The following is a 17,085-nucleotide window of genomic DNA, read 5'->3' as shown; positions in this document are numbered from 1 at the left end:
GGCATTGCAGGCACCTAATGAAAGGTGTACGAGCTTTTATGCACCGGTTTCGGCAAGTTTCAAGCTGCTTGGTGTCTCTCAAATTGCTGCTGTGTAGCACTCGTTCAACGCCTTTGTCGGTCTTCATCACTAACTAGTAGCCACTTGATGTGCTTAAATCGAAAATGTGGCCTGCTTTGCTTTTGCTTCCTTCGGAGGCTTTTTCTGCTTTGTGTCCTTTTTTCGGTTGTTAGTTTGTATAGTTATTATTATTGCTAATATACTTGTTGTTTACGTTAAAGATTTAACAATATTTTTGTGTTATTTTGTATTGTTGTGCATATTTGAGTGGAACATTTGCAGTTAGCCTTAAAGGGAATTAAGGGATTTGCAATTTGAAGGAACAATGCTTGTATAGATTTATGTTGGTTCAAGGGATGAGAGACTGAGGCACAGATATGCTTACATATACCTGTATGCATTTATACATATTTCAATATGTAAATATAGACAATATTTGTATAGTATTTTGAGGCTAAGCAGTTGAGTTCATACTCCTTAGGAATAATCAGTTTTAAGGGGAAAAGTAAAGGGTGATTTTTTAAGAGCTTGATAACTTTTTTAAAAAAAAAAAACGCATAAAATTTGCAAAATCTCATCGGTTCTTTATTTGAAACGTTAGATTGGTTCATGACATTTACTTTTTGAAGATAATTTCATTTAAATGTTGACCGCGGCTGCGTCTTAGGTGGTCCATTCGGAAAGTCCAATTTTGGGCAACTTTTTCGAGCATTTCGGCCGGAATAGCCCGAATTTCTTCGGAAATGTTGTCTTCCAAAGCTGGAATAGTTGCTGGCTTATTTCTGTAGACTTTAGACTTGACGTAGCCCCACAAAAAATAGTCTAAAGGCGTTAAATCGCATGATCTTGGTGGCCAACTTACGGGTCCATTTCTTGAGATGAATTGTTGTCCGAAGTTTTCCCTCAAAATGGCCATAGAATCGCGAGCTGTGTGGCATGTAGCGCCATCTTGTTGAAACCACATGTCAACCAAGTTCAGTTCTTCCATTTTTGGCAACAAAAAGTTTGTTAGCATCGAACGATAGCGATCGCCATTCACCGTAACGTTGCGTCCAACAGCATCTTTGAAAAAATACGGTCCAATGATTCCACCAGCGTACAAACCACACCAAACAGTGCATTTTTCGGGATGCATGGGCAGTTCTTGAACGGCTTCTGGTTGCTCTTCACCCCAAATGCGGCAATTTTGCTTATTTACGTAGCCATTCAACCAGAAATGAGCCTCATCGCTGAACAAAACACGCGCGCGAAACACATTTCGAACCGAACACTGATTTTGGTAATAAAATTCAATGATTTGCAAGCGTTGCTCGTTAGTAAGTCTATTCATGATGAAATGTCAAAGCATACTGAGCATCTTTCTCTTTGACACCATGTCTGAAATCCCACGTGATCTGTCAAATACTAATGCATGAAAATCCTAACCTCAAAAAAATCACCCGTTATATAGTATAATAAAAAAAAATATATATAATATAGAATAATATAAAAAATAAAACAAGAAAATAAAAACGTTAATTTCGATTGCGCCAATGATATAATATTCTTGACAAGTAAAAAAGTTTACATACAAGAACTTGAACGTAATTAGTCAGTTTGTATGGCAGCTATTCGCTATAGTTGTCCGATCAGAGCGATTTTTTCGAGAATAGTGTCAATGTCTTAGATAATAAGTTGTGCCAAATTTCGTGATGATAACTCGTCAAATGAAAAAGTTGTTCCTACAAGGACTCGACTGTGATCGATCAATTTATATGGCAGCTATATGCTATAGTTGTCCGATCAGAACTATTTCTACAGATATAGTAGCGTTGTCATAGATAATAAGTTATGCTAAATTTCGTGCTGATATCTCGTCAAATGAAAAAGTTGTCCTTACAAGGACTTTATTTTGTCGGTAAGCTTGTATGGCAGCTATATGCTATAGTGGTCCGATCCGAATAATTTCGGCAAATATGGTAGCGATGTCTTTGGTAATAAGTTGTGCCAAATTTCATGAAGATATCTTGTCAAATGAGATTTTTTTTCAAACAAGGACATGATTTTGAACGATCAGTTTGTATGGCAGCTGTATGATATATTTGGCCGATCTGAACAATTTCTTCGGATATTGTCGCGGTGCTTTAGATAATAAATTATACAAAATTTCGTGCTAATATCTTGCCAAACGAAAAAGTTTTCCAAACAATAACTCGATTTTGGATTCTTTAGACCGAGTCCCAGAATTCATCTTAGGATTAATTTTTACGTCCTTCTAGTTATAAAATGAAGTAATATATAATACTAAACGCTTTTCATACCAAGTAACTAATGCAATTCAACTAAAAAAAAATAATCTCCTCCCTTCAACAATTTCAAAGCTGAGCCATAAGACATTCTTTACACATTTCATTGCTCAATAATTTAAGCAACTAATCCGGGTTGAGTCTGCAGTAACAAGTTTTGCTAAAAATAAATTTGAAAATCTCTTCCCTACACACACTCACCTGGTGGCGCCACGCCCTGCAGTATATCCAAAGTCTCCAGACCCACAAACTCCGTCGTTGCTGCGGCGCCGTGCAATTGTCGCCTGTTCAAACTGCCCGTCATGCCGCCGAGTTGTATGCCCGCACCGTAGGCGTCATAATAACCCATGCCACCGGTGGTGACCACAACGCCACCGCCCACCACGCCGGTCGATGTTACGGTGGAAGTCGCATTGCTGCCACTGCCGCCACCACCGACACCAACGCTGCCTAGTATGTTGCAGCATCTCGTTGCCGGCGAGGTCATCGCCGCGGCGGCCGTCTCTTGCAGACAGCTGACATGTGGCGGCAGCTTGCGCTCCAGACTGGCTGCATTCAGGAACGTTTTGACGCTGCTGCCCACTGTAGACGCGGACGCTGTGGGCAGCAGTGGGCAACGCTGTTGCGCGGTGGGTATAATAGTGAGTGGCAGTTGCACGCCACTGGAGATTTCAAGCTGTTGCGGTGGTGGTGGGGGCGCTGCAAGTAGTGTTGTTACCGGCGCGCCGCTTTCGTTTTCTTTCTCCTTTTCATGGCTCGCGTAGACTGTTTGGGGAGGGAAAAAAGAAATGTGTCAGTGGATACAGGGTGTGTTATAAAATATATTATAGCGGATTTGAATATGGAAGATATATATATGTATTTTCATATTTGAAGAACTATTGTGTTATTATATATGGAATTTAAATTTATTAATTAAACTTTTTAATTCTTTTTGAACTTCACTTCTTTTTTTTACGATTTCCTTTTATTTTATTACAACTTTACTATAATTTTTCATACTTACAACTGAGCGGACTATTTATGGACCCCGTACAATAGTTTTCATCCAAACTTGTCTTACTCGAACTGAGCTTCTTCTTCAACGTGCCACTGCTGCTGTTGTTGCTGCTTGGCGGCGCGCGTAGACTGCTCTCTGCTTTTATAACAAAGCAATAAAGTATAGAGAAACCCTGGAATTGAGAAAAAAGTTGTTTTTGTGTTAAAAATTTAATAATAAAATTTAATTATAAAAAATATTAATTAGTCTTAAAGAGTTCTTAGTTTTAAAGAATATGTGAATAAATAAATAAATAAGTAAGGAAGCTCTAATTTCGGGTGCAACCGAAAATTTTATACTCTTGCAACTTGCAAGAATCATAGTCCGAGAAATTCTTCAGCATTGAAATAGCATTTGAAAGTACATTCGAAGCCATTATTTATAAAGCTCGATTTCTTTTGCATGGTCAACACGGGCACGATTGCAGAAGTACGGCCAAATGACGCCGCCGGCCCATGAACCGCACCAAACCATAAATTTTTCCGGACGCAATGGTGACTCATGGATTACGTGTAGATTGCTATCTGACCAATAACGCACATCTTTGCTTATTGACGAAGCCATTCAGCCAGAAATGGGTCTCATCGCTGAAGATGATTTTTTGAGGAAAATTCGGATCATTTTCAAGTTGTTGCTAGGCCCAATTCACGAACATACTACGATTCTGGTGGTCAATAGGCTTCAATTTTTCCATCAATTTGATCCTTTAAGGATGTAAGCCAAAATCTTTTCGAAAAATTCGCCACAATGACGTTACAGGGATGTCCAATGCTTGAGAACGACGTGTTAATGACTGATTTGGGTCTTCCTCAATTGAAGTGCTAACGGCAGCAATATTACACTATGTACGTTTCTTTGTCTCACTGACACGGGAACATTTTATTCTGTGCCTGTGGATTCCATTTTTTTCCACTAGACGCTCAATTGTTGATCTCACAGGATGATTATGACAATCATAAATTAAACGTAGCGCTCTTAAAGTTGAGGCCACTGTCTCCGAATTCCGATAGCAAATTTCGACTAGTTGTTGGATCGTATATCTTTCAATGATAATTGAAATGATTCTTCCGATTTCAACCATTTTTTGGTGAGATTAGCAGGAAATTATATATGATACTAAAGGGTGATTTTTTAAGAGCTTGATAACTTTTTAAAAAAAAAAAAACGCATAAAATTTGCAAAATCTCATCGGTTCTTTATTTGAAACGTTAGATTGGTTCATGACATTTACTTTTTGAAGATAATTTCATTTAAATGTTGACCGCGGCTGCGTCTTAGGTGGTCCATTCGGAAAGTCCAATTTTGGGCAACTTTTTCGAGCATTTCGGCCGGAATAGCCCGAATTTCTTCGGAAATGTTGTCTTCCAAAGCTGGAATAGTTGCTGGCTTATTTCTGTAGACTTTAGACTTGACGTAGCCCCACAAAAAATAGTCTAAAGGCGTTAAATCGCATGATCTTGGTGGCCAACTTACGGGTCCATTTCTTGAGATGAATTGTTGTCCGAAGTTTTCCCTCAAAATGGCCATAGAATCGCGAGCTGTGTGGCATGTAGCGCCATCTTGTTGAAACCACATGTCAACCAAGTTCAGTTCTTCCATTTTTGGCAACAAAAAGTTTGTTAGCATCGAACGATAGCGATCGCCATTCACCGTAACGTTGCGTCCAACAGCATCTTTGAAAAAATACGGTCCAATGATTCCACCAGCGTACAAACCACACCAAACAGTGCATTTTTCGGGATGCATGGGCAGTTCTTGAACGGCTTCTGGTTGCTCTTCACCCCAAATGCGGCAATTTTGCTTATTTACGTAGCCATTCAACCAGAAATGAGCCTCATCGCTGAACAAAATTTGTCGATAAAAAAGCGGATTTTCTGCCAACTTTTCTAGGGCCCATTCACTGAAAATTCGACGTTGTGGCAGATCGTTCGGCTTCAGTTCTTGCACGAGCTGTATTTTATACGGTTTTACACCAAGATCCTTGCGTAAAATCTTCCATGTGGTCGAATAACACAAACCCAATTGCTGCGAACGGCGACGAATCGACATTTCACGGTCTTCAGCCACACTCTCAGAAACAGACGCAATATTCTCTTCTGTACGCACTGTACGCATTCGTGTGGTTGGTTTAATGTCCAATAAAGTAAACTGAGTGCGAAACTTGGTCACAATCGCATTAATTGTTTGCTCACTTGGTCGATTATGTAGACCATAAATCGGACGTAAAGCGCGAAACACATTTCGAACCGAACACTGATTTTGGTAATAAAATTCAATGATTTGCAAGCGTTGCTCGTTGGTAAGTCTATTCATGATGAAATGTCAAAGCATACTGAGCATGTCTGAAATCCCACGTGATCTGTCAAATACTAATGCATGAAAATCCTAACCTCAAAAAAATCACCCGTTACAAGTATAAGAGAGCTTGGTTTGGCGGCTTTTATGCACTCACCTTTTAGTCGGGATCAGGTACCTACTGAGAACTGAGTGATGGTGAAAAATCCGACAAACAAACTTAAAAACACTAAATTTTATAAAAATTTTGACAAACATTAATTGGAACTTATATCTGTGATTCTTGAAACCATGCTTTAAAATGGCCGACGTCACCCAGTGAGTTTTGAGTTTTTGAACTCAATGGGACACTGAAAATTATTAAAACAGCATGGTTTCTTTGCCTTTCCAATTGCCAAGTTTTTGAGTTCACAAGTTCCAGCATCGTTTGAACAACACAAAAACGTGATTCACTGCTTCTCCGACTTACACCTGGCGCTCTTTTTCCAAACTGGAGATATACATTTTTTCCTGGCATTGCAGAATTGCATAATAAAGAACGTAATTAATAAAAATAATTGTATTTTTTATTAAACTGAGTATTTTAAGCGTAAATATACATACAATATTAATACAATACAAATACTAACGATTTGTGAAATTATATGAAAATCAATAATGGTAACATTGCCGACGCCTAAGACTATAAATACACGTTTTAGCTATTGTAACTGTAGGTATTTATGCATCTACTTTCCAAGCATTAATAGCTACATGAGTATTCACACACATTCACTTGGATTGCCGGCAAAAATCCGCACTGCCAAATGCGCATAAATATTGGCTAAGCTTAATATCATTAAGCGCCTACATATACACGACTAATATAAACACATACATACGCTAAATATATAAATGTACATACTCTAAATATATATATATGTACTTATATATATATACAAACCATAATCATGCTTACGCATACGCTTAAAGCGATAAACGCCCACTTACAGCGCCTAAAAGCAGATACAAATAAGTTGACTAAATGCAAGCACGCACACATGCGCATGAAATTTTAACCAATCTGGGTATATACTATACATATATTCATTTACTTTCCATTAAGGCTTGCATAAAATTATTCTTGCGGTTATTTGGTGTTTATGGTATAACAATTTGGGCTTTGTTGTAGCCGCTGTTGGGCTACTATTCGTATTATGAATAATTAAGCGATTCGTTAGCATGACGCAGAGTTAACATTAGTAGTGGTGTTCATTTATATCTATGTATAAGTAATACATAATGTAATATTGTAGTTATATATATATATAAACATATACGGATATTAGTGTTTGTGTTAGAGAAGATTAGGAGAACTGGAGAATTTTTGCATTGAGTGTGCATATAGTAAGTGGTGTCTAATATTCAACCAGTTGCATGTAAAGGCCAAATATTGTTATAACATAGCAATGTAAGATAAATATTTATTGCTTTGGGGTGAGACACATTAAAGAAATTTTATTTAATAAAGGATACTAGTTCGACTGCAACTAGTTTTAAGCCAAGTGAGTCGAGAATAGCAGCTGAAAGCAAAGGTTCAAAGCATTATATAATGTTATAAAGCTATAAATCGAACTGGTCCAAGTGATATTAGTTCTGAACTAGCTGCTATCCGAAAAAAAGTGGAGTAGATAAAAAATATATATTTTTGGAAATGCAATCTTCTTTCAAATGTAATGTAATAAGCTACATATGACTGAGAGGACTTTTGTAAAAAGTAATTAAAATAGAAGGTAGAAGAGAATAGAATTTAATTGAGATTTGCATCGGAATATAAGGTCTATTGTGCCTTGCTCTCCATCACATGCTTTCGTAGAAGCCCACTAGTCTGTCGGATTCCAGAAACTTGCTGGGTGCTATTGAGGTGTTATGATCCCTATCCAGCTATATGGATCCAAGGGTCTTAAACCTGCGTCTACAGATGGCTGTGCAGTTCAGAACCAGGTGCTCTGGAGTATCCAGTTCAATATAATAAAATTGGCAGTTTTGAGCCTGCAATGCCCAGTGTAAAATGGGAACAGTAAACGATGTTGGTTTTTGAAGAAGTTTATCATTTGTTTTTTATTTTTTTTTGGATCTTAACCACTCCTGTGCTTGCTATCTTTATTTATCTTTCTACGGACTGACTTATTGGAAGGACTGACTTATGAAAGGTGGAGTAAAAGTTCATACAAATGAGGAAATTTCGCTGAGCGTCATCCACTTGGGAGTGGTCACAAATGATTCTTTTATATATTGATCAAACAGCTCATGCCTTCCGATCTTAGACTAAGTATCCTCTGGGTAACCAATAAAAATCCGTTTGAAGGCGAAACAAGTGAGAAGGCGAACCATCTCTCCTCAGGGTTGTGCACTGGGTTTAGGACCTGCCACGTAAAAAACGCCCCAACGAATAGGAAACAACAGCCATGCTGTTTTAAACTCAGTCATACCTGCACCAATACCTTTCGATGTTCTCGGACCGTCAGTGTACTAACCGCAGCAGTAGAGCCAGCATATAATATTCGATTCAGCCCTAATGCTGAGGGTAAATTTAAACTTCTTTGTGAAGTTTATCCTTTTGGTGTTGCCATCTCTTGGACGGAGGATCATTTCATTTCAGATATTGTCATTATCTCTGTATCTGCACCACAAAGAAGGACGGAGATGATGAGTGACTTGTAGAATTTGGTCATTGTTCATCGAGATAGGACTTTACTTCTCAATTGCCTTGTCTGAAACTTTGCTTGGCATCAAACGGCTCGGAGAAGTCTTCCTTGAACTTGACGGAGCCTTTGGTATTACTTAAGAACTCTATTATTAGTTGATAGAATCATTGTTCTTGGAATAAAGGACAACAATATAGTCCGAGCCCACATCCTGGAGCGGGTAATAGTCAAAGGAAAGGTGGTCAGGAAGTGAATACTCATAAGTTGTAGTTCGTTTTCAATATTATAGAAGTAAGGACTCGGATCGCAGAATACAGCAATGAAAATTGAGGAAATGTGTAAGGATTAGATATATAATTCAGGAAAGTGATCCTGAGAAGGCCACAGCCTGTATAATTTTTTGCTTTAACGCTTCTCACCCTCTAAATTTTGGTACTTTGCATGCTTTGAATGCCTGCTTGCTTCTATATCCCTACTCAACACTGTTGTAGTAATATTTAAGCTTGTCTGCTTTCTATAACCCTATCTTTTTCACGCTCTCCTTATGCCTACGAGTCAAGTGTAAACAAGTTGCGGCATTTAAGTTGGTATTTCTGAGTGCTCACATAAACTCAGTTACTTTCATTCTCGATGCACACACTACACTACAACACCTACAACAACCACACTACCGAGCTGTATCTAGTGCTTTCACGAAGATTTATGACGCCTTTAAATGCGCTTTGCTCGCAAAATGCATAAATAATATGTTGATATACTTAACTGTAGTTTTCGGGCGCACACTTAGAAGTATTTGCCTATATCTAAGTAGCTTTGTAGATAATGGATGGCCGCGTGTGATGCACTCCCTGCAATAGTGGTGCATGGGCACGAATATTTGGCTTAGTTATTTACAGCCGAAAATAGAAAATAATGTTTGCGGGAATGCTGAAGCACTGGAATGCAGCTTTAGCAGGCAGTGTGTAAAGCGAAAGTGGCATTTTTTTACAATTTGATGTCAGGCTGCCGGCTGGAATGGCGGCGAAAGTGAATAGGACTTAGTTTAGAAATAAATTATAAAATATGAGATTTCTGTGTACCAAACGATTAAAATTTTTTACTGGATTTGAATTCAGTTGGTTTCAATAGAACCTTAGGAAGTTTGCTAAGTAAAAGCTGTCCTACCGACCGTAAATGAGATGGCTAAGATGGATGGCGGGAGTTTCAAAGGAGAGGCCAAGGAACATACGATAGTGCGAACTTCACAATGTCTCCCTGAATAAAAAAAAGACTGGCTTATCGACCGGAAAAGTGAACTGTGGTATTTTTTTTTGGGTTCTGGGATTCTAGGTGTGCTCTATATAGATTATCTGTAGATGGGCAAGTTGGTTACAAGGACCTATTATGACGAACTGCCAAAGAATTAACCATTTGATGAGGGAAACAAGCGCATTCACCATAAGAACTTAGCGGTTTTGCACCTCCGAGCTCGAAACTGGTCCGAACCGCTGTCGTATTCACTATTATGATCGTTTTGATATTCAGGTTTGGACCTTCGTGATATATTTCTGCTTCGAAACTTGAAAAAGTCACATGCTGCGAACAAATTTGGGTCGAACGAAGAGGTTAGGTATTTTTTAGAAGGGTTAAAGGAATGGGAGTTCTAATGTGTATAGACCTTCGAAAGTGTATAGAGCTTAGGGGACCATCCTTCAAAAAATTTGATTTTCTTTCATTATATTTTTACTTTTCGGCCCATCCTCGTATATATGTATTTATCTATGCCCCATTTTACGCTTTTACATAAATTTTATAGTCATAAATTGCGCACACAATCCACTTAAGACATGCTAATAAACCGCAATTTTAATGAACTCTCTACAAATAACAGTTATGTATATACTCATGTAACTTTGTATGTACTTTAAGCAGGTCTCGTTCATTCGGAAGCAAATTAAGTTTATTTGTTTGCTACAAAGTGTAAGAAATGCTAGAAATAATACGCTAAACAATTCAAAATATAATTTCCCTCTTCAAAACACACACACCGACACACTCACACATATATACGCTTTTAACGCTTTCCTTATTTGTTTTCCGCTCTTGCTATTTCCCCATGGCAATTTGGTGGTTTCCGCGGAAACGCAAAGAAAAAAGTTTCAGAAATTAGAAAAACGGAATAAAACAAAGTAGAAGAAAGCATTCAGAAAGGGTTCGCACATTTCCGCAATTCCTTCCGTTTCAAGTTACAAAGTGTCGCGCTCACATTGTGAATTGTTCTAATATAACAATGTGTGTGTGTTTCTCGGTGTGTGGGTGTGTTTCTGCGTGTGTTTGTGTGCGTCAGTGTGAGTGAAGCGATGTTGCGTTATTTTTTCGCCACAGGCACACGCACGTATAATCAAATATATTTGTATGAGTGCAAGTAATTCCATAATTTAGAGCATGCATAAAGGAATTAGAGGCAGCAGCAGCGCGAAGGAGCGTGGGAAGGGCAGTGAATGAAAGTAAAAAAAGAAATAAAAATAAAAAAACAAAGAGTTCACTGACATTTCTTATGCTTCACATACGCAGACACAGGCGCTTCAACGCCGGCAAATAAGCTCGATTGCATTTAAGATGCGCGTCGAGAGCAACTCGCGAACCATGTGACTATAATTGGTTGTGCTGGTTTGCGTTATAATAAAAACAACAAAAAAAAATGTTAACTTGGGTTGCAGCGAAGCGAAAATACCCCTCATAGTTGCATTTCTCGTGGCAAAAAAATATCGTTTTCATGATTTTCAATGCAAGGACTTGATTTCGATCGATCAGCTTGTATGGCAGCTATATGCTATAGCGATCCGATTTGAATAATTTATTCACATATAGTAGCAACGCCTTAGATAGTAAGTTATGCTAAATTTCGTGAAGATAACTCATCAACTAAAAAAGTTTTTCATACAAGGACTTTAGTTTGATCGATAGTTTTGTATGGTAGCTATATACTATATTGGTCCGATCTAAACTACTTCTTCACATATAGTAGCGATGTCTTAGGTAATAAGTTATGCTAAATTTCGTGAAGATAACTCATCAACTAAAAAAGTTTTTCATACAAGATCTCGAGTTGGATCGATCAGTTTGTATGGCAGCTATATGCTATAGTAATCCGATCTAAATAATTGATTCGGAGTTTACACCGTTTCTTGAGAAAATAATCCACACCAAATTTCATAAAGCTATCTTGTCAAATAAAAAAGTTTTTCATACAAGGATTTGATTTTGATCGATCAGTTTGTATGACAGCTATATGCTATAGTGATTCGATAGCAGCAGTTCTGATAAATGAGAAGCTGCTTGAAGAGAGAAGGACGTGTGCAAGATTTCAGATCGGTATCTCTAAAACTGAGAGACTAGTTCGCATATCTAAATCGTCTCCTCTCGCCACGCCGATCATTTTTTATATGTTTTAGCATACTTTTAGGCTCTCTGAAGTTTCCTTCTGAGTATTAGTCAGCACTTTATGACAAACTTTATATACCCTGTTCAGGGTAAAGAAAATATATAAAATTGTATACAACAACACCACAACCTGAAAAGCGCAACCTTAACTGGCGAGCCACGAGATGCTCTGCGTTGAAGTGAAGAAAATAACCGGCGCATTTCTAAGCAAACATATACTGTATGCATCCATATTCTTGCAACTGCAAAAGTCACTTGGTCCACACTTCACAACTAACTGGATGTCGTGACTAGTATATCAACGAATTTACGCACCAAAAAGCATTGCGTGCTAGTGAGTATGGACAAGTTCAAAAATTATGCCGTTGGTTGGGAGGTAGCATATCCACCTCGGTTGCGTCGGAAGTGGTTTGCAAGATATTCCAAATGCATAGCGTACATTGCGTCGAGCATCGTCATCAGTTCTGTCGTCATCGCCACGAATATCGCAAAAACACACACAGACTTATCAGCATTATTATTAAGGCGCCGGGACGTGTAAGCAGGCTATGTAATTGCCCAGTAGGAAAAGTAGAACGATTCTAGTGTTCAGTAAAAACAGTTGTAGACTTTCTCTGGCGGAATTGAAGTGGTTTGGAAGTATATTTCATAATTTTTCATTTTGACAGAAAAGTAATAAAATAGCTCAGTCAAGGTTTGAAGCTAAGATGGGTACATAGTGTGTAATTCATCAAGTGAAGTTGAAAAAAATTTTGGGGATCAACGATAGCAGCACTGAACTCGAAAAATCAATTGGTCCAAATGTACCTACTTATAAACTAGTTTAATAAAAACTAGTTTGTATCTTAATAACGTCCAAATGTATCGTACTGAACTCGAAAAATCAGTTGGTCCAAATGTAACTAGTTTTAAACCAGTTTCAGAAAAACTAATTTGTATCTTATTAACGTTCCAATGTATTGTTTAAAAAGGCAACTAAAATTTATAATTTCTGTGTAAATGCATATAAGTAAACTAGTTAGGAAACTGGTCGTAAAATAGTCAAATGTGGCGAGTTTGAAATAACTGACTTTGATGTATGTACATATGTAGATGCTGCTATAGTCCCATGAATATTACGCAGGTTTAATTTTAAGCAAAAACAAACTATTAAAAAATTGTATCCAAAATGATAAAAAAATAAAAAATAGAGTAGTTTTAGTAATTAAATGCCATTTGCTAATTGTAACTAATTAAGAGTTTAATTTTAATCACAAATTCACAACAATTGTTTTTTAAACACATAAGAAGTGCTTAAGTGACTAGTCCTAAAGGTACTAGTTAGTAATATTTCATGAATTAAATGATAAAATTCATAAACATTATTTATTAATGATTGGTCCTAAGTTAACTAGTTGATAACTAGTCATCATAACAACATGCAATACACTTAAATACAAGTTGAAATTCATAAAATTGTTTTTAAACGCATCAGAAGTATTTAAGTGACTACTCTAAAGTTACCAGGTAGGAATATAACGGATAAAGGATTAAGCGTTAAGCGACTAATCCTTAAGTTACAGTTACTAATATGACACTATTATTTTTTTTTAACTAAAAGTTTAATGTAAGTGATAAAACTCATAATAAATAATTTTTAAACATATAAGGAGTGTTTGCATGACTGGTCCTGAAATAACTAGTTGAGGACCCAGTCCCAAAATATATTGAAGACAAACTCAACTAAAAGTTTAATTAAGTGATAAAGCGCATTATAAATAACTTTTAAATATATAAGGAGTGTTCACATGACTGGTCCTGAAATAACTAGTTGAGGACCACATCCCAAAAAAATGTTTGAAAAGATATTTAATATTGAAAGCTTTGACCTTTCCAAAGAAAAATTTAGCTGAGCAGTATTCTAGGGTTTGAATACTACAGAAAAACATACATACATATGTATGTACATACTTCCTGATATATTTTTGCAGTTTTCTAAAGGCAATACGATTAAAATGCGGTTTGGCCTGTCATCAATATATTGCTCTTCGATTTATTGGTTATATTTATCAAACAGGCTTATTTTTAACAATTTGAAAGTAAATAATCGTGGTAACAGTTAGTAACTAGTTGAAAAAAATTGTATGGAACAAATTTCCTTTAGAATTGTGACGATTAAAGTACATTAAAAAAATATTGTGTATTTTCCAAGGTATGTAGAATATCTGTTTCTTATTTTTTAGGCAGTTTTTTCCTACACACAACAATTTGCTTTTATACACGCCAACAACCACACATAAGTATAACTTTATACCAAGCACACACACATACACGGAAGAGCTGCAAAAGAGCAACTACCATTCGCGCTTCACTTAATTTAAAAGCGCGGAATTTTTTATTTTACGCAGGAAAGACACAAACAAACATGCAAGCACGAGAAGCAGTCGCAAGTTGGAATGGAAGAATAAAGTCTACTTGTGTACCATCTATAGTATATACTTGGAGGAATAAAAGCAGAATTGCTTGCAGCCACAAAAGAAAGAAAAGAGCCTAACAAATGTCAATTGCGATTTCCTCCACGCCAATGAGGAATGACGGAGGCACAGATATACACGCATATATATTTGTCTATATATGTATGTGTGTATATATACTTGCGACGCAGTAACGAGTATCGTGACTCTTGCGTTATTGCTACTTTCTTGTGTGCAATAAGAACTTATTTGTGCCTTGCTACCAAATGCCAATTCCAATTGAAATTATTTGCAGACAATTGCAAGCATATTTGACATATTCCCTGTTGAACTTACTTGAGTGCATATGCATGTGTCTGTGCTTAACACACACACTTGTATATTTGAATAAATATAAACTGCGTCTCTGTGTTTTACTTCTTCAGCTGTATGTACGAGATGTGTGTGTGTGTATGTTTGGTTGAGAATTGCAAAAATTTGCTAATTAAAATCCCGCCAGGCATCTGCGCGAGCCGAACGCTCACAACTATCCAAAGGAGTAATGAAATATTTAAATTAATGTTCCATTAAATGAATGAAGTGAGACACAAAAAAGCAACATGGCGAAAAAATGGATTGCCATGGAAAAGAGCCGCTAATATGATGGCAGTTTTAATTAACTTTAGGTTGAGTGAAAATAGAAGTTTTCATGTGCTTTAAGTTTTTTATTTTTTACTAGGAGTTAGTACTCGTTCAATTTAGTGGTTTATGGGAGGTGGTGGAAATTAAGAGTGAAATCTCATATAAATAATAATATATAATATGATCGATAATAAAGAATAGTTATATATCAGGATCGGAGAAAGCCTCTCCGAGCCGAGGTTTCGGACTAAGCGACTCCCTTTCATGGGACTTCTTTAATATATTGCTGGATAAAATAATTGGTACTGTGTCGAGTTTTTCAGAGGAAGCCTCAAAGCTAAAGTTGCTCATGTCAAAATGTCCATTCTTCTTCTTCTTCTTTACTGGCATAGGCACCGCCTACGCAATTATAGCCGTGTTAACAACAGCGCGCTAGTCGTTCCTTCTTTTCCCAACGTGGTGCCAAAGATGGAGGATGAAGTCATTTGTAGAAGTTCAAGCAATGAGGAAAGTTTTCTAATTGCCATTCATTTGGGAGTGGCCAGAAATGGTTCTTTTACATATGGCTCAAGCAGCTCACGACTTCCGGTCCTCGACCAAGTATCTTCTGGATGGCCAAAGAACATCCGTTTGAAAGGAAGGCGAAACATCTCCTCAAGAGGGAGATGCAGCACCGGTGCTCAGATGGATAGACACCTTACTGCGCAACAGAATAGCTGAGATCACAGTAGGAATAAGGATTCTGTTCTCCAGACATATATCTCTGACAGCCTCAGGAACCTTACTCTGAGGGGATAGAGATAGAAATGATCAATCATGTTGACCTGACCTTGGTCAAGGCGACTAAAGTACTAATGGTATACAATCGACTAGCTGGAAAACCATGGGGCTGCAAGCAAGGATTATCATGTGGTTGTACATCATGATCGTGCGACCGATAAGCACGCATGGGGCCTAGGCCCCAAAAGCTTCGCAGACTTCGGTAGAGCTGCAACTATCACAGCTCCAACGACTCGGCTGCAATGCGCACTTATCCGCCGGCACACGACTTCATTTAGTGATTAGTAAGGCAGCGAAACTCACATTGCTTCCAATGACAGCAGAAGGATGTGGCAGAAATAAGGTTATCTAGTCCCAGCGGATGAAAGAGTAAACTGATACAATACCATTGGTTGTCCTTCAAAGGGGCAGCAGTATCAAAAGGGTTAACTTCAACAAGAAGTTCAACTTACCTTTGGCAGCAAGGCTGAATGGATTGATTCCATCTCGAGCCATTGCTGAGGGATAGTACAAACAAGTGGTACACTGACGGCTCGGAGGGAATGGGTGCAAGAGTCGCGGGACCACGCACCAAACTCTCCATACATATGATACGTTTTTCGAACATTTTTCAGGAAGAAATCTTTTCCATAAGTCGGTGCATAGAGATAAACATCCAACGAACGTATAACCAACCTTAGCGATAGTCAAGCGGCACTTAAAGCAATCTCCTCCTATGGGATTAAATCGCATTCTACAGCGGCCATTGCAAGCTGAAGAAGCAGACAGTGCCTAGCTTCATGCGTAAATTGTCGGTTCTGCGACAGGGAGCTTGAAACATCAGAACTCTTGCTAATAGACTGCATAGTGGTCTGCAGACGCAGGTTAAAGGCCCTTGGATCAATGTTTCCAAATGGGGATCACATCGCTTTGCTATCATCCAGTAAAATATTGGCTTTTATCAATATGTTGGGGATAGGTGAGTCTTTGTGAGAGGGCGCAATAGAGCCAAGATCTCTTTAAAGCTATATTTCTATGAAGCTAAGCTAATATATAGTTAATCCGAAGTCTACGTTTGTCCAAACAACCCGCTATAACTTTACAAAAATAGCTATTTACCTATTAAGAGTTCTGCTAGAACTTCGAAAACACCAAAAAAATAATTAAATTTCATTCCAAAAATTCGCGTGAAACAAATGCAAATCGGAAATCTCTGTTTCAGCTAAAAAACATAGAAATTCAATTTAAAAGCAACAAATCATTAAAATTCAAACACAACAACAGACGAAATCCATGTAGAAGTTGAAGCAGCGAAAGACACGAACCGCAAATGTGTTTGTTTGTGTAGGCGAGCAAGCAGAAAAAGTGAAATTTGCACCCATTTGCATTAAGCGTGGAGGTTAAAGGTTATATGTTGAAGTGTGCAAAGAAATAGAAAAGAGATTAAGTCAGGTGAAATCAGG

The 17,085-nt window shown here is 37.6% G+C and overlaps 1 protein-coding gene across 1 annotated transcript in view; it reads right to left on the bottom strand.

Annotated features, from left to right (window-relative positions):
* The window catches only part of LOC109579481 (uncharacterized), a 319,803-nt gene that overhangs the window by 1,774 nt on the left and 300,944 nt on the right, over positions 1–17,085 (bottom strand). The window contains exons 19-20 of the mRNA XM_049446659.1: positions 3,352–3,517; positions 2,547–3,110 (exon numbers count right to left, since the gene is read on the bottom strand). Coding sequence (XP_049302616.1) covers positions 2,547–3,110; positions 3,352–3,517 — 730 coding nt within the window. The remainder of the gene's footprint in view (positions 1–2,546; positions 3,111–3,351; positions 3,518–17,085) is intronic.

The sequence above is a fragment of the Bactrocera dorsalis genome, chromosome 1, assembly GCF_023373825.1.
Source record: "Bactrocera dorsalis isolate Fly_Bdor chromosome 1, ASM2337382v1, whole genome shotgun sequence".
Classification (NCBI taxonomy): Eukaryota; Metazoa; Arthropoda; class Insecta; order Diptera; family Tephritidae; genus Bactrocera; species Bactrocera dorsalis.
The sequence above is the reverse complement of the archived record's forward strand: the minus strand, read 5'-3'. Positions and strand labels throughout refer to the sequence as shown.